Source organism: Epinephelus fuscoguttatus, linkage group LG24, assembly GCF_011397635.1.
Source record: "Epinephelus fuscoguttatus linkage group LG24, E.fuscoguttatus.final_Chr_v1".
Taxonomy (NCBI): Eukaryota; Metazoa; Chordata; class Actinopteri; order Perciformes; family Serranidae; genus Epinephelus; species Epinephelus fuscoguttatus.
In genome coordinates, this window is record NC_064775.1 from 16,202,867 (window position 1) to 16,224,846 (window position 21,980).

At 41.7% G+C, this 21,980-nt stretch overlaps 1 protein-coding gene across 3 annotated transcripts in view; it reads right to left on the reverse strand.

Annotated features, from left to right (window-relative positions):
• Positions 1-1,739: 1,739 nt before the first annotated feature.
• Positions 1,740-21,980, reverse strand: part of LOC125884727 (histone deacetylase 4-like) — a 74,592-nt gene continuing 54,351 nt past the window's right edge. For all 3 annotated transcript variants that reach the window (XM_049569863.1, XM_049569864.1, XM_049569865.1), the window contains 19 exons: positions 21,869-21,978; positions 21,043-21,177; positions 20,722-20,914; positions 17,840-18,063; positions 14,258-14,476; positions 13,620-13,815; positions 12,315-12,448; positions 12,076-12,178; positions 11,940-11,986; positions 10,913-11,020; positions 10,405-10,460; positions 10,060-10,147; positions 9,841-9,960; positions 9,636-9,733; positions 8,854-8,972; positions 8,521-8,654; positions 5,508-5,592; positions 5,251-5,395; positions 1,740-5,006 (listed from right to left, as the gene is read on the reverse strand). In XM_049569863.1, coding sequence (XP_049425820.1) covers positions 4,967-5,006; positions 5,251-5,395; positions 5,508-5,592; positions 8,521-8,654; positions 8,854-8,972; positions 9,636-9,733; positions 9,841-9,960; positions 10,060-10,147; positions 10,405-10,460; positions 10,913-11,020; positions 11,940-11,986; positions 12,076-12,178; positions 12,315-12,448; positions 13,620-13,815; positions 14,258-14,476; positions 17,840-18,063; positions 20,722-20,914; positions 21,043-21,177; positions 21,869-21,978 — 2,354 coding nt within the window. In that variant the 3' untranslated portion in view covers positions 1,740-4,966. The remainder of the gene's footprint in view (positions 5,007-5,250; positions 5,396-5,507; positions 5,593-8,520; positions 8,655-8,853; positions 8,973-9,635; positions 9,734-9,840; positions 9,961-10,059; positions 10,148-10,404; positions 10,461-10,912; positions 11,021-11,939; positions 11,987-12,075; positions 12,179-12,314; positions 12,449-13,619; positions 13,816-14,257; positions 14,477-17,839; positions 18,064-20,721; positions 20,915-21,042; positions 21,178-21,868; positions 21,979-21,980) is intronic.

Below are 21,980 nucleotides of genomic sequence, written 5' to 3' on the forward strand. Positions count from 1 at the left end.
TTAAAAAAAAGGAAAGAAAAATAGATTCCTGTTGCTCAAATTTGATTCAGATCCAAAAGTTCAAGTCGAAAACATCTTTTTATTTTATTTATTTATTTTAATTTTTAAATTTGAATTTTTTTTGGGTGTGAATTCATAAACAATGAATAAAATAAAAATAAATTTCAGCTTTTAAAAATGCTAATCAAGAAAATACTTATGAATACAGAACAAATAAAGTAAAATATTTTAATGCTATTAATTTAGCGGTATTTAAATTTCAATATTAAGTATTACATGGTTAAAATTAAAATACTCATGTCTCTTTTTTCCTTTCATAGTTTTTTTTTAGTATTTCTACATTGAAAAAAAACATTATCTGTTTCTAGCTTCTTGAAAGACAATTTTTGCTGGTTTTCTGAATCTTTTATGATAATAATCTTAATATATTTCAGTTTTGGATAGTTGGTAGAGCAAAACAAGCTGTTTAAATGTTTTAGCTTGGGCTTTTAGTAAAGAATAAAAGGATTTTTTTTTTTCGACTTTTTAGAGAGGAGGAGGTCACCTGATGGCTGCTGCTTTGCACACTTGTGATCTTGGATCTCGTAATTAGATTTTCCACTCAGCGAGAAGTCAGCTGAGACTTGATGCTTCTCCATACATCTTCTTCTCTGTTTCAGTGGTGACACACTTTCTACCATTACGTCTGTCATGTGCTGGATGGCTAATTCGCTGCTCAGATCTAGCACAGGTCAGAGAGTGGGAGATTTGTATTGGAGATATCAAGGAGGGTTACTCAGATGAGATAAAGGTTAAGCAGCTGCCCTGTTGTCCTAAATGCATTAAGGAATTCAACTGCAGCCAGCAGCATTTATTATTTACACTTGCATTGCACTAACATGGACTTTGAGTAATCATTTCACTGAAGTGATAGTGGCAGAATGACGGCAAAACACCTCAGGTAGAGGAAAAACTCCTGAACTTGCACCAAAAGTTGCCCAATCCTGACCTTCTTTTTAACCTCTGTACAGCTTTTACGTAGAGAAAAAAAGACAACACAAGCGCAGATTTTATTTTTCAGAAATATATTTTATAGATGATGTCAGAGATGAAATGTCCAAAGCGTAGGTCCCAAAGAAAGATAACATTTTTCATCAATAGAGACAAACAACAAACAAAAAATAACGTTTTTATCCATTTACATGTAAACCAAGAATTGCTCTTGAGCCACAGTGGTTATATATATAGAACTGGCCGAGGTGGGTGTGACAATCAAACGACGATGCCCTTTTTTGTTTTCTCCAAACCTTTTTTCTCAACCGCCATTTCTCTACAGTGCCCGCTCAGAAATCTTTGAAAGAGGAACATTCTTTGGGAGAGTCTGTGAGTGTGGATGTAGCAGAGGTTTGGCAGAGCATGTTTCTCTTTAACACAGTCCATACATGTTGTAAGTGCTGAATCATGTTAAAATCACTTATTGGAAATGATACTCAATAAGAACAATATCAAATGTTTCTCAGTGGAGTCATTTGGACAAAGTCTTTTGAATTGTTTGCACACCAGAGAGGAAGAAAATCGCCCTGCCTGGTGCTCTTGGGAGTTGCCGTGGGAGGTTTGGTTTTTTTTAGTTGTTTTTTTTTTTTTTCAAAAGTCCTCCAGTGTTCTTCTTCTATTGTGCAAATACATTTTTGTTACATAGACAAGCAGGCATGCTGACTCACAAACCATGCAAAGAGTTAAAGTTGGCGCGAGCAGACGGCAAAAAAAACATAGTATTAAAGTTTCTACAAAAAAAAAAAAAATCATTCAAATAAAAAAGTTAAGCCAAATTAAACGAGTAACAAGTGGAATGTTTTGTTAGACATGAAAAAATATCAAATTAATCTCAAATTTTACAAGTTTATAAAATGATATAAAATAAACATGATAGTCGTCTTTAATCCGGTGTTTGACAAAGCATCTGACGGATGGGGGATAATTTGAACGTAGTTTGATCTACGACTGGTGTCAGATTAATTCAATCAACGCAGGAAAAGGGAAGAAGGAGACATGGATGTTACGGACAGTCAAACATGGTAGTGCAACACATGCTCAAGAGAGATTTTTAAATTATTGGCCGATGTTTTCCATCCAAAACTAGTTAAAATTCCACTTTATTGGACATCTGTGTCCCCTTCTTTTCTTTTCCCGCCAAGGAAAATTCAGCTAGCTACATAAAACGGCCTCTAAACCTCATTTTAGATGTGTGATGGTGTCACAGTCGAAAGGTAAGGACAGACGCAATTACAAGACGTAAGTATTTTAATTTCAACAACCACTAAATACTTGATATTGAAATTCAAACACCACTGAATTTATAGCATTGAAATATTTTACTTTTAAAAACCATGTATTTGAATTTATTTGTTATGAATTCAGCACTTTGAAATTAAAAGTTTTTGTCAATGTTCACAAATTCAGATCCCAAAAACTTTAGGTTTCAGAATTTAGAAAAAAAATAGATTCAGGTTGCTCAAATTTGATTGGTCAAATTCAGATGAAAAACAAAAGAAAAAAGAAAAAAAAGTTAATAATAATAATAATAATAATAATAATAAAAAAAAAAATTAACATCAGCCAAATACAACTGTTCGACAACTGTCGAATAATCTTTTTGCATCTGAACTTCAGCTGTTGAAAAATCATTAAAATCAAATCAAAATGAGCATCAATTAAAACTAATTTTATACATGTGAATTTGAATTTTCTGGATCTGAGTTTGTAAACATAAGAGAAAAAAAATCAAATTTATAAAGAAGAAAATTCATATGTTATTTTCATATTTTTTAAAAGTAAAATATTTCAATGCTATGAATTCAGCTGTTTTTAAATTTTAATAATCAGTATCCAGCGGTTGTTAAAATCAAAATGCTTTTGTCTCTTATTTACTTCCGTACATAAGTGCATTATCACCCATGCACAAGAGGAAAATGTATCAGTTAGGCAACAAAGTGATCAAATGCTTTTCTCTGAAGGTGTTCAAAAGTCAATTGCAGTGCTGCGTAATGACCACATCTCACTTGTGGGCAGCTTGAAAACAGTGCAGTCGATGACGAGTTAAATATGCTGCTTTTTTTAAAAGTCCATGGAGTAATATCATACACCATACTGTTTTTCGCTCACAATATCATAGCTGTCATTAGTTAGAGTACATTTATAAATTTTCCATATACAAATCTCCTATAAACAGTACATGTTATAAATACACAATTGATGAAAATGCAGGAAGGCCGAGAGAGCCGTAGAAAGAAAGAAAGAAAGTAAGTGTTGCTCCTTATTTCTGATAAATACAAGAAAGAAAGAAAGTTCTGAAGACGATAGTACTAAGTGTGTGAATGGCAGCCCTATAACTATCCAGAAAACGGATAAAAACACAGAACAAAATCTATGGATGAAAAAAGTTAGAAAAATAATCTTGTACGATAAAAAATAAAAAGTGGACACGCTTACCAAACACGTTTCTTTTTTGATATTGTAAATTGACAACTTGATGTTGAAATCATACATGTAGATACAAACAGGCAATACTCGATTACTGCCTCTCAAAATATATTCAATTCAATATACATGACTAATGTTGAGCTCACACTAGCAACCAAGGTAGTTGCCAACCGGCAAAGCATGGGAGGCCGATCGGCACGGGTAAAGAAATGCTCACTGGATGTGTGGAGATTAAATTAGTAAACATTGAACTGTGTACTGGGAGCCTTATCTGAAAGGGCCAATACGAGAAATGTTTGCCAGCTAACATGGAGTGAAAGTACTACTGTATATGCAAACTCATGCTTTGGCTTTTCTTGCTTGGCTTTCTCTTTTTGGATAACATTCAGAAATCTTGCGAAAATGTCTGGTCTCTCTGCTCAATGCATGCTTCATGTGTTTACAAAGCAATGACTTCAGTTAAAGGGAAGCTACATCAAAGGCTGAACCTTTTTTTGACCGTTTTCAATCTAATTTCCTTGTTTGAAGGTCTCCATGTTTGCACCATTCTCGACCTAAGCTGGCAACTACCTTTACAAAGCATTTCTCCTTTTTTACAGAAAAATAGATCCATCCAAAAGTAAAGTCTTCAAGAGAGGCTGTGAGAGACATAAATGTTGTCTTCGTCACGTTCCAAGTAAACATGCTGAAAGATTGTTTGCTTTGTCATTCTCGCCCCCGAAAGGACCGGAAACGCTCCATCTCCCTCCCTCGCACCGACTCCTCGGCGAGAAAAATCTTTTTTAACTTAAGGCAATCTTTTCCTGAACAATCCTGAAATCCAGCGGACCCTCACCAAGGCACTCCTCTCACTCGTCAACCTTCAACGACAGGCTGGTCCAGCGAGGCGACAGTCTCGTCATCAAATCTTTGTAAAAGCCTACTCAAACTTCGGCCGACCAAAGTCCACAGTGAACTTGTAAAATAATTATCTCAGTTGCCGCGATGCCCTTTTTGTTTCGTCGGGAAAAATAGTTGAGAAAAGAGAAAAGAAAGTCCCGAGCTGTGTTTGACAGCTGGGGACGTCTGCTGTCCCTGGTGTCCTTGTGGTCAGAGGGCAGCTGTGTAAAGCACCGTATGTTTTCCGCAGTTCATCACACTTTCCTGTGGCGAGACCTGATCTCGCCCCAACTCCAAATACACTCACCCACTCCCCGCTGCAGTGGTCACTTGGTTAGCCGCCATGGGCTAACGTGGGGGTGCGAAGACTGACAGAAAAAAATGAGTGTCTCTGCGCGAGTGCCACCAAGCAGCGCTGTTATGTTTAATTTTTTTTCCAATTCAGTCCTCTGTCTCCTGATTGGCTCCCTACTCTGAGGCTGAGCCCACCCCCTCTCCCTCGTTTCGGCCGAGGGGCCGCCAATCAAGGTGACTGACGTGGTGAGTGGGGTTAGGGGGACTAAATGAAGGGATCAGTCGAGACTCTTCTCCGGAGAGGTCAATGGTAACACCCTCATGTTTCCCTCCGTTACAGTGGTTCCTCCTCTTCCATGGGTTCCTCCTCCGGCCTGGCGGACAAACACACACATTTACAGATTTTAAATCCCAAGCAGCTCATCCTGTTTCCCCCAAACCACCGGCAACCTGACATCTTGCACTGCAGCTACGCTTTACAGGCAGAAGTACATGACTGGATAGAGGAGCACAGGGCTCACAGAACTGAAAGGTGAAAGCTTCTGAATATGAAGATGCTAACTCATTAAGATGATTCTCCCAGTGTTCTCTGGTAAGCAGTGACTTTAGGTCCTTTACCTTTGATCCATGGCATTGGTGTTGGCCACGGACAGAGAGGCCATGGCACTGACGGCCTCAGCCTCCTCTGAGTCTCCTCGTTTGGCCTCCAGCAGGGAGAGTCCCAGCCGCGGGGAGTAGCGATGCACCGAGCGCCAGTACTTACCTGATGGGTATTGAAAGTGAATTATTGGATACGTGTCAATTTCCAGACAATGACACAAAGAAGTACTGTGTGTATTAGTGTCACGTGTTTGAGTTGCTGAGGGTGAACTCACTGTGAGTCTCTAAGACTTTCTCCAGAGAGCGAACAGCGTTGGGGTTGGGCCTCTGCTCCAGGACAGCCTTCGGCAGCGGGTCCAGCTGCACGAGACAAAAACGCATGAGTATGGAACAAGCTGCATTTATAAACAGGGTATCTGCAGGTTTCAATAAGTTAAATTTAAGACTTTTTAAGACCTTTTTAATGCCACCTTTAATGGAATTTAAGACCAAAAAAAACTATAAATATAAGCGATGGTTGGGGGATCCCGCTGTACTATAACCAGTGCTTAATTTGTAAAATTAGAAGTGGGGGAGCACTTTTTTAAGTGGCACCAGAGCCGCTTCACTGCGCAACTCCGAATGGAATGGTTGTGACATCTAGTGTTGTCACGGTACCAAAATTGGGACCCACGGTACGATACCAGTGAAAGTATCACGGTTCTGAGTAGTATCACGATACCACAGCAAAAATGAGGCAGATGTGCCTTTTGTCATTTAGAAAAACATAAATCACTTTTCTATAATACATCAATGATATTTCAATGGAATAAATTACTTATTGATTTATTCATAGAAAAACAGCATCAATAAGTGATTAACATAGGGGGATTGAAATAAAATAAATAAATAAATAAATAAATAAAATAAAAATCAACCAGCCACCCTCCTCCCCAGACAAGTAAAGAACAGTCCCTCCATAAGTAAAGAACAGTCCCTAAAGTGCGGTGAGGTTTGTGGGCCGTTACCTGCCACAGAGAGAAACGTGAACGGCAGTCATAACGCCAACAAAAGAGGAAATTGGGCTACTGGACCTGGAGTCAGACTTCTCTGTCGCCGCTGGTAAGCCGTTATTTTGCGCCGCAGAGCCGCCATAGGCTATTTGACCACCGTATTCCTGTCTGTGACCCCCGTTCAACCCAAAACCTGCATGATTCGCCTTTTGTTTCTGCTGCTGGTTGAAATCTGTACTCGCACTGCGTGCTGAATGATTTATTTTGCTGGCACAAAACTATTTTTAGTCGCAAATGCGAGTAAAATGCTCGCACGTAGAGCTCTGTGGAAAACAAATCACTGCTGACAAGTAAAAAGTCATAAATAATAACTTTCACTGCTCAAAGATATTCACACGTCTGGAAAACAAACCACTACAGCAGCATATTGAGTGCCAGGTGGCCAGCGCGCGCCGTTAAGCCCTTTTCACACAGAGCTCGCAAAGCGCAGACCTCCGCCAATGAACCCATTCATTGTGTATGTGCTACCACCAGCGTGTGCCGTTATTGGACGGCGCATGGATACTCACAGAAAGTGCCGCAAGAATAAAAAAAATAAAAGAAATAAAGTCAGATTAAATATTCCTTCCGCAACAATTTTAAGACCTTTGAGTAATGAATTTAAGACCAATTTGAGACATTACTTTTAGATACATGAATTTAAGACTTTTAAGACTTTTCAAGGATCCGCGGGTTCCCTGATAAAACTTTCCACAAGAGGGGCTGACCTGGAAATAATGTCACATCAGTTCATCCAAACAGTTTTATGTTTTACACATTTTTATTAGCATTCTTTCGTCATTATTTTCTTAACTCTAGCATTTTATTTCTATTCATATATTTACTTATTTTTATGTTATTTTTTATTTGTCTTGTGCATGTTTGTACATAGATATAGTTATGTATCAGTTATTTCTTACAAATAAGGATGTTCCTGATGATTAATCTCCCTGACATTTAAAAGTAAGTTTAAACTTAGACTAGTCACCTAAAAGTAAGAAAACACTTATAAAACAGTCAAAATTGAGAACAATTTAATCTATAATGTTAAACACTCTCTGAAAAAAAAACACTCTCTATTTTATAAGAGCCATTTGAAATTGTTCTTCACAATTTTAATTAACTAAATAGTATTTTTAAATGCTGCTGAAATGTGTAGCAATGTGCATTATAATCATACACATTACCCTACAAAACATGACAACTAACATCACGACCTACTCTCCCTTTCCCTTCTCTTCATCCATCATCCTCCCAACCCCATCCTTCCCTCTTGCTTATCCCATCCGTCTTCCACCTTCACCCCCCACCTACATCCATTCACCAGTCCTCAACAACTAACACCTCCTGAATTACAATTAAACATTTAAGGACCTGTATTTGTCACTTTCTCATTTATCAAAACAAAAAGTAATTTAAAATTCCCCACAAGATGATTCCACTACTGCTTTCATGCTTTGTAAAATTAAGAAGGAGGAGATCAAATTACAGCTGAAGTAATGCTACATTTGAATGTAATAAGTGCAGCTTTGTCCTCAATAATAATCTACTTTTTGTTTTTTTGTTTTCTGTTGGTTTTTCCATGACACTGCCAACACAGCAGATTAAAACTGGATTAAATTACTTCACTTCCACAGGTTGGTCTAAAATACTGGAACAGCAGGGGTAAGAACAGAGCTATTTTTTATTTTCTCTTAGTACTGTGTTAGTTTTTATCATATTATTCAACCTCATTCTGTTTTTTTAAGTCCAGTTTTAGCTGACTAAAAATCAGAGCATTTTAGTCTCATCTTAGTCAAAGAAAGCAGAAACTATTTTAGTTTTAGTCAGTGAAAACTGACATTTTTGTCTTTTTTACTCCTCAGATTATATTGAATATTTAAGTCAATCTGGTCGAGTCAAAATTATTATTTTATGGCCATATTGTTTCCCTTCTGATACAGTAATGCATTTTTTTTGTCTTTTTTTGTCAAAGAAAATTTTTATCTTTTAAACTACATTTTAGTTTTGTCTTTTTCCCTCAATGATACTGCATGTTGGTATCGTCTTCTTATAGTCTTAGTTGTGGGAAAAGGTTGTTGACAAGCATATTTAGTTATACGTATTTTCATTAATGAGAAGGAAAGCACTGCTGACAGCCACACAAACACGCCACACTTTGTCCCCTCCACTTTTCTCCAGCAGCGACCCTTTGATATGACATGCGGGCCTTTAATTAGGATTCACATCCTGCGTGTTGTCAAAGTGACCTCCTTACCTCCTGGCCTAGCAGGGCGGCCACGCAGGCCTCAGAGGCGTCGCAGATGGCAGTGAGGTCGTGACCCCCCTCCAGAGCCAGGACCACCCGACCTCCGGCGAGGGTCATCAGCTGCCTGGTCAGATAGCCGAAACCTGAGGGGAGGTGACAGGAAGCGTGTGAATGTATGCAAATGAATGTGCGGTGTGAGACAGCGGCTGAATTTCATTTTCATTTCAGCAGTTTGTCACCCTCACAAACTAAAACTTCATCTCAGTGCCCAGCTATCTCTTTTGTGTGGTCAAGTGCTGCAGCACGAGATAAGAAGAACACTTAAGGTAATCTTGTACTCACATTTGGACGTCAAAGTGTAGCCGCCCAGTGGTGGAGGGTGTCCCTCCACAGCGTCGAAGCCAGAGGAGACTAGCACCATGTCCGGGGCGAACTCATTGGCTATGGGCATCACCACTGACCTGAAACCGGAAGGTCAGGTGTGAAGATTATGCCCACCTCATTTAATCAATTAACCAGCAAGTATTTTTATAATCTGTTAATATCTCATTTTTCAAGCAAAAACACCAAACATTCACTGTTTTTATTTGTCTTATGAGCCACTAAACTGAATATCTTTGAGTTTTGAAACCAAGACATCTGATGTCATCACCTACAATTTTAGAAAAATTAGTAGGGGTGGACGATATGGTGATAAAATAGGATAAATTCTACCGAACTACACCCGCCAACTGCATCACTGCGCAGAAGGAAGTGTGCACCTACTCATGGACGAAAGGCTCATGCTCATGACAGTGCGAGATATAAACATTAATGGCATCCTCCTCGGCTGAGCTGTAACGTTAGCTAGCTCAGTGGTGCTGGGTGAGCTAGATGCACGCTTCCTTCTGTGTGGTGATTCAGTTGGGGGGTGTAGTGTGGTAGAAATAAAATAGTTCCTTCATGAATTTACACAACCTGCTAGCTTACCCTTCGTCCCTTTAATATGTTTTCCACACTTGCATGATGACTGTGATGTCGGTAATAAAAAGCAGTTGAAGTATAATTAGGACTGAAGCTGTGAAAACAAACTCTGGTGAAGCCGGTTTGTCTTTATGTGATGTGGTGATGTTGTTATCTGGTACCTGAAGGCAGCCAAATACTCTGCATCTCCCATGGGTGGATCGAGGCCTCCAGTGAAAGCAACATTGACATTGAAACCGACTCCGGGCCCGCTGCCCACCTGCAGAGAGAAACACGGGTGACTCACAATCATACGTCAACTCGCTGTGAGGTGTTAAGTTTGCCTCTGTCTTTCTGTATCACTCCATATTAACTTAACACACTCACCTCATCAGGTGCTCCACTTCCAGGGAAGAAGTTGCCGTCATCATAGCGATGAATAGACAGGTAAAGGACATTGGGGTCATCGTAGAAAGCTTGCTGGGTGCCGTTGCCATGGTGAACATCCTGAGGTTAGATAGTACACACAATAAAATTACATATTTGCCTCACCGTGTGCCTTTTACTTCTCCACTACGTCAGACCACAGACATGAGAGAGACTGACCCAGTCAACGATGAGGATCTTGTTGACATTGAGTCTCTGCTGCAGCAGTTTGGCCGCGATGGCCACCGAGTTGAAGTAGCAGAAACCCCTGAAACAGCAGCAAAGACAGGAAGGGCTGAGTCGTCCTGCTGGTTACAAAGCACTTCCCTTTTTCATGTTGTTATAGAACATTTAAAATATGCTCCAGGGGGATATGAAAAATAAATAAAGCAGAATCAAGGCATTCAGCATTAAACTCAATGGTTTATGTAATTTCTGTTCCAGACAAGCCTGTTACAGCACTGGTATTTGTATATGCATAGATTAAGTGTCTCCAGCTGAGTGTGGTGACGGCTGTGGCCTTACATGGGAGTGCTTTCCTCCGCGTGGTGTCCAGGAGGGCGGACCACAGCGAAACCATTCTGGAGAGACAGACAGCAGTGACAGGAGTCTTTTAGCCACAGCGGCACTGATCACCACTCAATGTTTCCTCTGTTTACTGAGCAGTGGCAAACCACTGTTAGAAACACTGTGATTGAGCCAAATACGCACTCCAGACACAAAGAGGGGGGAATTTAATGAAACTCTGAGTGGGAAACAATCCTGTGTAAAGCACTTCAAGCACTAAGAGCACAACTGTTAAAGCTGCAGCACTGAGAAAGTGAGCTGGGTTAGCATTTAAATAAGCAGTCTGAGCCTAGTTTTGCAGTTACAATCAATACAACACAACAAATTGTGCTGAATCATTTGAAATGTCCTAGGAAATGTATTTCAACAAACTTTCAGTCTCTTTTAAAGCCTGTGCTAACCCCATCATGTCTTTAAGATAATAAGGAAGCGCACAGGTGAAATCAAGTAACCAGACGAGTGATACCTTCAGCTCTCCTGTCGCCACTTTGAAAACGAGCTCCACGACGGAGCCGACAGCGAGTCGAGCCGCGCTGGAGGAGTGGACCTCGTTCCAAATGGTGTCGCTGTCCACCTAAAAAACATAATAACTGTGTTATACTCACACCTGAGCTAAATCCACAATCTGGAAAGACAGTGAAGGAAATTAAGAGATTACCAATTAATTAATCTGTGCTTTTATAAGACCTCTGCTCATAAGAGGCTACTTTACAGATTTTGATAAACCAGTACTAAAAGGATGGGCACCCTAGTGCGTATTACAGCAGTTTTTAAAAAGCCATGATGCATTTATTTGCCTTATGTGAAGCCCTTGGAAATGTCTTATGTTTAAAAGGTGCAATACCAAAAAACCTTGCCCTGTCTCTCCATCCTGTCCCTGTTTTATCATTTTTCAGAAGTTAGTTATGCACCCATCTATAGTAATTATCACCTCCATATATGGTGATCACTGGCTATTCATGGGCAGGGATGTACGCTAATTACTGACTAGTAGGAGCACGCTGTCAGTTTATGATTGGTTGCCATTCATGAACATACACACGTACCTATGATCACTGTGGATCAAGTTTTCCACAGTGTTCATGAAGCCGAGGTAGGTTTTTAGTACCAAGGTTTTTTATGTGCAAAATATACTCACAGATTTACTAATGTTTCATGAATGAGACCTGATGTTTTTCCTGGGAACTATTCCTTTCAATGCACTTGTGATGTGTGTCTAGAAATATACAAATGTGAATGTATAGTATTGTGTAAATACTTAATATTATAATAATGGAGCATCATCAGGTAATCAGAGCAAAATTTAGCCCCAATCTGGCAGTTAATTACCAAATGAAATCATTATTGTATTAACAGGAGCTGTCTTGCAGTCACTAATGGGATCCTAATAAACTAAACTAAACTATATTGCATATTATTCGATTATTATTGGATAAATCACATCACTTGAGAAAACTGTTTTAATTCACTGTCTGAATGTGAGTGTTCCTTACCCCCACTCCTCCACACGGTAGCCGTACAAACATGGGAGTGACTGAACCTGATGAACAGGAAATAAACATTGAATTAGGGACAGTTAGTGACTGGATAATAGTTGAGTAATTCCAGTGTGTGTGTGTGTAAGCTTACAATCAAGTTTCTGTCGGAGAGGGTTGGTTCCGTACAGCAGGACGTGGGCTTCAGAGTGAACCGTCTGCAGCTCTTCCAGAGTGGCCTTCCTCCCACGGATACACTACACACACACACACACACACACACACACACACACACACAAACACACACACACACACAGAGGGATACAAATCTCATATGCAGTTTACTACTTTAGTGTAATGTTCAGTGTTGAGTCTTTTCCTCTTGCAACATACCTCACACTGCGCTCTGAGCCCGGTCTCCTGCAGCCGAGACCAGATGCTCTGAATGCGGCCGGCGTGCTCGGGGTGACTGTTGGTGTTTCCACACATACACTGATGCTTCTGCATCAGAGAGTCATACACCAGGCCTGAAGATACACACAGAAACATGCAATCATTGACAATGAAATTACTAATCAGTTGGTCAGTCGAGGGAAAATGATTTGGTATATATTTTTAGATTCGATTATCTGCAAAAGTGTGTGCACAAAACAGGACAGATCAAAGCTAAATGAAAACACTGTCAGTGGTGTGTATCTCAGCCTTGACAGAAGCGTTCAGTGCAGGGTGTGTGTGGCAAGCTAAGCGTGGGACAGGCAGGTGAGCTGGACATCTGGTTAGCAACCATTAATGTAACAGAGAACGTTCAGTTTGTCAGAACCACCAGACCAGAGACGCTATTTTCACAGCACTTAGAGAAATTGTCTTGAGTGTTCTGCATCATCTCATCACTGTTGAAGCTATTTAGCACCCTTATTTGGGGCTGTTCAATTCATAATCCTTGCTCATCCCCAATAGTGGCACCTTTAAGTAAAGAAAGCAAGTCAATTACATTCAGGGAGATTTTCTTTATAGCAGTGGCGCTGCTAAATAAATATAAGGGAAAGACTGGTTAAAAGTAAATTTTAATGTAATTATAGTTGGCTAAATATTTCAATTTCTTCCTGAATTCACATGAATATGAAACAGTTACTGAAACTTTCTTAAATTTTCTATGCAGTTTGGAACAGAGTGGGAGTAAAGTAGGCCAAACTGGTATAAAAATATCTCCAACACTGGTGCATGAACGCACAAACTGCCACACTATGTGGCATCACTGTGGTGTTAACATTATTTTAAGAGGAATACAAGATTTGGTGGTCGGAGCTTCATTCTTTATTCAAAAGCAACTTCTTCCCTTTGTCATCCTCATCTCTGTTCACAGAGTCAGATGTCTAAGAGGAAGAAAAAGTGAAGACAGAAATGGTTTTGGCAAGATTAGCTCCTCTAACTCGACTATTACTGCTACCAGATGGAGGCTGGAACCATTACACCATTTTTTGGCCAATTCACCTGCTTTTTTGGATGCAAATGTCTCCTTTCAGTCCCCAGTGCATTAGGAAGGAAGTAAATTCATAGCCAAAAACCTCTCAAATAAATGCTTAAGGCAGACCAGAGAGAAGCTACAGTTGTGGGAATAAATACAACTGGCAGTTTGACAGCAGTTTATTTAAAAGTGAAACTTGAAAAAGTCCAATGAAAGAGGAGGGTGATGCTGACCTGTGGTGAAGCGAGGTTTAACGGGAGGATCAGGGGCTGGGACGCTGATTGGGAAGGAGGGAGCTGAGGCCGGAGACGACTGTGCCCTAGACAGGGGGCGGTGTCCTGGGAAGGAGATTGACAGGCCGGCAGCCTCCATGGAGGCCTGATAGTTTCTGAGCTGATGAATCCGCTGCTGCTCCAACAACAGGGCCTGCTGCTCATACACACAGAAACATCAATAAAGAAGATGAATTCGACAGTCGTCATGCTGAGTTGTTTAGTGAAACGCTTAAAATGTAAATACATTAGGGAACAACAGGGGGAAGAAAAATTGCTTCAATATATTCTATAGTGCAAGTGCAACTTATGGCCAAAAGATGGCAGCCAAAACAAATGATACAGCTTCGATTTTCCCTCAGCATTTAATCACAGAGATGTCACAGGACAAAGAGCGGCATTTTCACAGCCCTAAATACATTTATGTGTCTGTTTCTCTGAGTTTTCACCTCTGCAGGACTTCCCCGGGAACACAATACATTAGTGCCAAGTCGAGTCGGAATCAATTCTCCCAAACTTCATATTGATTCTCTCAGCCCACGCTGTTTTACAGCTGTACACTCCAGCAGATTTAACTTCTCCAGCTCCCCATCCTCTACCTGTCTGAAGAGCAGCTCCTGCTCCGCCTGCCTCTCCCGCTCCCTGTGCTGCTGCAGCGCCTCCTCCTGAAGCTCCTGCGGGTCAGGCGGCTCCTGCTTGATGGTGACCCCCGGCGGCAGAGCTCCTCCATCCTGGTGCTCCCTCAGCTCCTCCTCCGTCTCCTCCGGGTGGCTCTGGTGCTGGCGGCCCACAGGCGACTCGCTGGGCTTGGTCATCATCTGCTTGAAACAGCGGGGGGGAGAAAGGAGAAGAAGAGGATGACGCTACGATGTGAAATTTATTTCACAATCGAACAGCAGGATGTGACAAATCCCCTCCGACGTGTGAGGCTACATTCAGACAAACGGGCACACTCTCCTCTGAATCAAATTCCTGGCAAATCACTCCTTTCTCTGGAGCATTCTTCTTTTAACAAGCTTAATTTGGATTACTCAGTCAGATTGGTGTCTTGCTCATTTCAAACCTATCCGTTGTAATTGAATGTGAGTGGCCGCTCTGCCGTCTGTACTCGGGGGCAAAATGTGTCTCGTCGAACAGAGACATTCCACACTCCCTGTTGTGCTGCTTTTCATCGACTCATTCTGGGGCCTGCTGTTAACCGGGTAGTGATTCAGTTGTGTGTTCATTCACTCTCGCTGACATGGACCATTCAAAGTGCCATTCAAGGCTGCGGAGTACTTGCCTCCATAGTGTGTGAGTGTTTATGATGTGATGAGAGTTGTGAGAAAGAGGAGTCTCAGGAGTGGGCTATCACTACAGGTGTGTGTGTGTGTGTGTGTGTGTGTGTGTTTCCCAGAGCTGTAAGCTTTCTGGGTCCCCTGGCACAGATCTGGTGCAGCATTGACGTCAGAGCATTCACTCTCATTCACCCCCTCCCTCCTCCTCTCCTCTACTGCTCTTGTCTCTCCTGCGTCTAAACAACCCCCCCCCCCCAATTTTTCACCTCCTCCCTTGACCCTGCTGCCCTCCTCTGCTGCACTTTCCCAGAAACCTCTTTGTCTTACTGTCTGTTGATGCATCACAAAGCTAAAATGTAGATTATCTGTGATTACTTGCAGGTTATTTTCTTCAGGGTTCATACAGACATTATGAAATGAGATTCAAAAACTTTTCAAGTGCTTTTTTTTTCATTTTCATTTTCAAGGATTTCTCTCACAGCAGATAATTCACTTTCAAATCTATTTTTCATTAAACATAAATAAATGATGTGATCAATGTCTCTCTTTTCAGTGAAGGGATACTAATCACACTCTTCTTTAGATATAACTGTATAAAATCCTCAACTAAATATCTGAATGGCTTGAGAGCCATGGGGCTTGTATTACTATATTGCACCACTTTCTCACGCTTAGAAACTTTCCAATCCAGAGAGCTTCAGAGCGAGAGCATCAACATAACCATAGGAACTCACTACAAAGAAACAGTGCGAGCTGGAACTTAAGTTTCACTTTTAGTTTTCGGCAATAAAGTGGATTACTTCTACATTTGGCCTCAACGTCACATGTTGTGGCAGGGTTCAAATAACCGTTGGGATTGTCTTGTACTAGTGGTGGGCGTGTCTGTAGAGGTGTGACGTGTTGGCTACAAACGAAATGTGGATGCAGCAATACATGCCTCCATTAAATTAAGGGTAACACAATAAGGCACACAAAAAAACAAGTATTTTCTGAGGAACAAATGAGTAACTTACCATTAGTTAATGGCCAGTTCATGAGTAGCTCCCAATCAAATGTGATAGAGAAGCTAATCATAAGTTAATGATTAGTTAATTAATAATGGCTGATGTTTTTTGTGTACTTAAAGTTCAGTCTTGTAAAGTTCAGCCATGTCAACAAAGGCTAACGTTTTGCCGGGGCTTTAATAGTAGAGCAAAGTAAAAATAATCAACAATCGATGGCGGGGCATCATCAAGGGAGACTGCACTGTTAGTTGGTGACACGTCAGGCTTTTAAAAAAAGCAACAAACAAACACCGAGCGACTTCTGCATCTGAGCAAAGTAATTATAATGACTTGATGAACAAAACATTTGTCAAAATAAAAATAGCATGATGTGGTTGATTTGAATTTTAAGCACTTTGTTAAAAAACGGGCGATTTTTACTGTATTCCAGTGCTTGATTTTTTTCCCCTGAAATTCATGCACCTCAACCACTAGTGCAAACCCTGTTTCTTGATTAATTGTTTGGTTGATGAATATGAAAACTGTGCTGGTAAAACAACTAAGATATACCATGTTACCTGGTGAGCTTTAGAGGTTTTGGAAAAAGAATTTGTTCCCTTCAGATAGGGACAGGTGAGCTGTGTCCCCCTGTCTTTAAGATAGGCTAAGCTAAGCTAACTGACTGCTGGCTGTAGTTTTATGGTCACTGTAGAGCAGTATCAATTTTAATCTTCTAATCTTCTAATCAAACTCTGGGCAAAAATATTTCAAGTTTTTGTTATCTGAATCTTTACGGAGAGAGGAAAAAGTCAGATTGTTGCATCCCTAGTTTGTCAGTCTAAAACCTGAAGATTTGTTCAGTGTCCAGTGACATAATCATGGAAAAACAGCTTCTTTTCACATATTAGCGCCTGAAGCCAGATGACGCTATCATACAAATTGCTGTTAATTTATTTTCTAGAAAGCAACTAAACAGACACGACTTCTCACATCGGAGAATTCAGAATCAAATCTTGTATCATGATTCATTACACAGAATAAAACATTGTTTGAAGTGTGGATTTTCATTCTTGTCCTCGCAAAAACTCCCGCAGAATCCGTCCTTGCCGCGCCAGAGGCTGTTATAGAGATGTTTGTGTGAAAAGCTGCCACTGGAGAGCTTTGAAACATATGGAGGGAGTGAGAGAAGAGCGGAGCAGAGCAGGGGGAGGCGGAGGAGGAGGAGAGGAAATCCCTTGTTTCATCCACCCACCTCTCCTCCAGCGAGTACTCTGCTCGAATAGGTAAAGCCGTCCAAAGCGGCGGCTGCTCGCTTCCCTCCGTGACCATATTAGGCAGCAGCTTCCGCTCTGTTGCCATAGCAGCGCTCGGTTACCTCGCAGTCCGTGGCAACTGTCTCGGCCACGGTCACAGAGACGTGGATGCAAACACACACACACACACTGCTATACATGTTAACCCATACCTGCCTCCGCCTACTCGCAAACAAAAATACTACAGAGAGAAAGAAAGCAGCAGAATAAAATCAAGGACTTCACAGACATCCACAGCTAACACGTTATTGGCTGTGTTACTGGCTGCCGCCTACACAAACAACTACACTACAGCTGCTGTGCTGGCCCACAGTGGCTTATAGCCCTAATTAATTATCAGCTTATTTGAATGTGATGTCAGATCTATGGCCTCTTCCATCAGCACAGTGAGCATCATTTGCATTCAAAGAGAATCATGGGAGTATAGACAATACTGTACACTGGAGGCTCAATGTTCTAGTTTAAGATTTGTTATTTTTAGCCTGACAGCTTCACGATGCCCAAGTGCAGAAAAGTCTCCCTGTTTTCTGATGCTTTAACAACAATGTGGCAGCAGAAAGGAGGGGAGAAAAGGGGAAGTAAAAGACAGAAGTGTCTCCACCTCTCACCTTGTTGATGTGGAGCTGCTGCTGCTGGAACTGCTGCTTGTGCTTCTCCAGGAACTGCTGGTGCTGCTGCTGGACCACCAGCTGCTGCAGGGCCAGGGCCTGGGCATGAGCCTGTGCGGCACTCCCTTGGGGCAGAGGGGCAGACTGGGTCCGCCCCAGGGGCCGGTGCTGCCGCTGCAGCTTGGCCATGGACGCTGCTGGCGACATAGACAGGCCGCTGACACCTTGGACACAAACAAGAACAGGTGATGACCACAGAGCATAAACAAATATCCTTCACGAGAGCTTTCTTTCTTCGTCTTCATTCAAAAAACAAACACTCTATAAACTTTGTACACACTAAATGTACCATAATTTTCTGATGCTAGGGGTCTCAATTAAAACAATGGCAAAAGACGGAGGAATTCTCTAGTTGTAGTCAGTTTCTCTCGGTCAGAGTTCCTTCAGTGTTCATTGTTTAGGTTTTTATCAGGAGCTGAATTATCCACAGACTTCTCTTCCTCACCAAAACAAATGAACCAGATGATTAAAACCCGTAAAAACACTAATTAAAACAGTTTCACATTAAAAATCTGTGTTTCTCCGATGCTGTTTTGACTTGTCATGGAGGGGCTCCTGCTACCGTGTGCTCGCCTTTTTCCTCTGATAACTTAAGAACCAGACGTTCAGGAGGTTTTTACTGGGAGCCGAATTATTAGCAGAGGTCTTTTACTTTCCAAAATAAATCGACCTGGTGATTTAAACCAGTAGAAGCCCCTAATAAAGCAGTTTCATGTTGCAAATCATTGTTTTTCCGATACTGTTTGGCACTACGGGCTGGAGCCGAGCTGCAGCTAACGTTTCCTCAGCTTGTTTCTCTGATAACTTAAGATCCAGACATCTGATGACTGAAATCCTTCTTCCAGTTAAAACAAACAGGGAAAAAACGCCAAGAACTTAAACATGTATCATAAAAATGTGGCTTAAAACTGGATAAAAAGTCAAGTCATGACAGCTTTTGGCGGAAGACGCAAGGGGGATATGAAGCCAATGATGGACGACAGCGAACAAATGACACACGCCCACAGCTCAACAAAAAATATAAAATAGGTCTAGCTGTTTTAAGACATTTTAATGTCCAAAAGTTACAGATATTATCTTTGAAGGTGAGGCTGCAAAGACGTCGTGATAAATGTGACATGTCTGACATCATATCAGTGACCACTCAGCTCTGTTTCAACACTACGTAAGATGTTATCTGGCTTTTACACCATAACAGAAAAGGCATTTAGTTTGGGTGAGGTAGGTCTTGCTAAACCTTGAGTCCAAACAACTTTCAGTCATGTAGCTGTTTAGGAAAGCTGCAGCACTCAATGGTGAGTGTTTCGATGATGACCTGACTTTCCGCCACTCCAAAAAACCCAACCTCATGAGGTATTTAGACTGTGTGTCATAGTGATGCATGAGTCTGTGTCTGCAAGGCCCACTTTGGTGACTCCTTTAAAGAAATGTGACATTTCCAGAACAGCTGCCGTGTTTTTCTGGATTACAACTGGAAGCAAAGAGAAATGACTGTTGAGTGTGGTCGTCCAGTCAGAAGAGGTTTATATTGTCTTTATGAGCAAGAGTGAGCAGGGATTTTCCTGCTTAGAAAATTACGAGGTGGCCCCTAAATTTCTTTGCGCCAAAACTCTAGAGGTGTCTTCATGGAAAAGACTTTTCTAACAAGCGTTGTACTTGGTTGATTTCTGTGATTTTGCATCATTTGGGGGATTTTTTATTAGAAAAAATATGGAATAGCTTCACTCTTATACAGCAGTAGCACCAAAATCACTTCACACACATTTATAATTATCAGATCTCCCTAAATACGTTGCTTGTAAACATGCGGTGTCTCATTTCAAGCAAGGACAAACACTGACTGAGTGTTAAGGAGACACTGAAGCAGAATGTGACCTTTTCTTGTCAGCTGTATTGATGAGACTTTCAGCTAAATAACTAAAATGCAAGATGAATATACGATTCGTTCACATCAACACATGGATCCCTACTTTTGCTCTTAATGGTGTTGGACCTAAGATTAGTCAGCAGATGTATTTGTGAACCAAATAAAAACTGCCATCTGTGCTGCCATACTGCGCTTCTTCTATTGTGATGATCCGAGCAGGGAGAAGTGAACAGATTAGTCCATTTTACAGTGTATCATCCGGGTGAGGAGAGCAAGGAAAACAGACTCGGTGGAGCCGGGGAAATTATCCGAGAAGCTTGATTACTGTGTGAATATCGGAGAAAATGACTTAACAACCAGAGTGTTTTCAAATTGTTTCTGAAAAAAAGCTTGATGCATCGCTTCCACATGGCACAGCGGCGCTATATGAAGAGGTTTTTTTGATGGCTACAACATGACATACACCCCGTCTGAGCTGAGAACTAAATTGCTGCATCCGAGCTGTTAAAATCCACTGTCTGTTCTCAGCCCGCGTGTGGGCGTGCACATGTCCTTGTCCGTACGTTTGTTGTGCGTGGATACACACATGCATGCGTCTGCTATGTGCGTCACTGCCCATTCAGTGCTAGCATGCCGCTGAAAATAGCAGCGAAGTGGCTGTCAGTGAATGAGCTGATGGCAAAGGGCGCACAATGCAACCATGTCACACTCTTGTAGCATACGCTGACATTTGAAAGGAGCTCATTAGTTTGAGCTTGTGAATGGACGTCTGTCAGTGAGAGGGGGCACACAGTGTACCACGGACACACATCTCAAAATTGAATAATACTTCTAGTCAGAGATGGATTTGCTGTTTGCTGATTTGCTGTTTTTCCTCTCATCACTATCCGTTTTATAAAAACTAACTGATACTTTTATGACTATCAAACCTTAGCTTTAGTAAAACTACTCCTACCTGTCACCAGGGGGCTCTGTGCCGGGCTCTGCTCCATCAGCACCATGTGTTGTAGCAGTGGACTGTGAGCACCGTGCCCGCCTGTTCCCGCTCCAGCCTCAGCCAGGTAGGGGGTCAAGTGGCCGCCGGAAAGGAAGGGTGGGCTGAGGGAGAGGGCCGGCTGCAGACCTCCATCCTGCTGGGCCGATGTCACCTTGAAAAGAGGCAGAGCAGAGAGGGTGAGGGCTGCTTTTAAATAAAGGCTCGCACTCCAGATAAACACATTCACAGATAAACAGTCTGCAAGTAATTTCGCCTTCTTGGCAGCAGATTCCTCCTTACATTGGAAGCAGCAGTGGCGGTGGCAGTGGCGGGCAGCCCCAGGGTGATGTTGGGTAAGGATGGTGAAGTGTAGAGGGACAGCTGGTTAACGGAGCCCCGCTCAGCACCGCTGCACAGCCTCTGGGCCAGAGACGCCTGGGAAGCACATTTAAATGATTTATTTGAATCATGAAGAAGAACAGCACAGGGGCAAACACTCAAGCAGTAGATGTCCACACATGGGGAAAGAGCTACGCTTGCACCCTCCTGGCGTCATGGCCATCAGCCTCCTACACACTGCCTGAGTGCCCCTAATGGCTGCCACAAATAGCATCCCGCCAGCTCCTTGGCTGTCTTCCTGCTTCACAGACCCATCATCCCTCACTCTTTGTACATGCTATAGGCTGCTAAGTTCGAAAGCTAACAATAAGCACCTGTAGCTCACACCAACACACAAAAGCGAGGCTACTCTGACAACAAAAAGCAGTAAAATGTGTTTATAATTTAGGTTTGAAGGCAGCACAGGAAACCTGACACTGATATGGGTTTCAAAGGGTTAAATGTTGTTAAAGTTTTATGCCAAAAATGAAAAGTATTTAGAGTTTTCCAACTATTCTATTTGCTGCAGGGGAGAAATTAATCAGCACCTTGGCCATCAATTGATGCTATAATGTCTCTCTCCTCAGTAAAAGCCAAAAAATTGCAAATCTTTATGAGTAGCAGCTCCCAGGATGCTCCTCAGGACCAGAGAGTTATAGATCTGCCTTTAAATGAAGTAGGAATACAAGAATAAACTGTATAAATTTACAAATAACAGCTAATATATCAGCCTATGTATGTGTGTTACCTCAGTGTTGTTGGAGACTGACACAGTGATGCCGTTCTCATTGGGGATGTTGTTGGAGCTGTTATTCGGGGAGCTTGGGCCTGAGCCGGGGGCGCTGCTACACGCAGAGTCT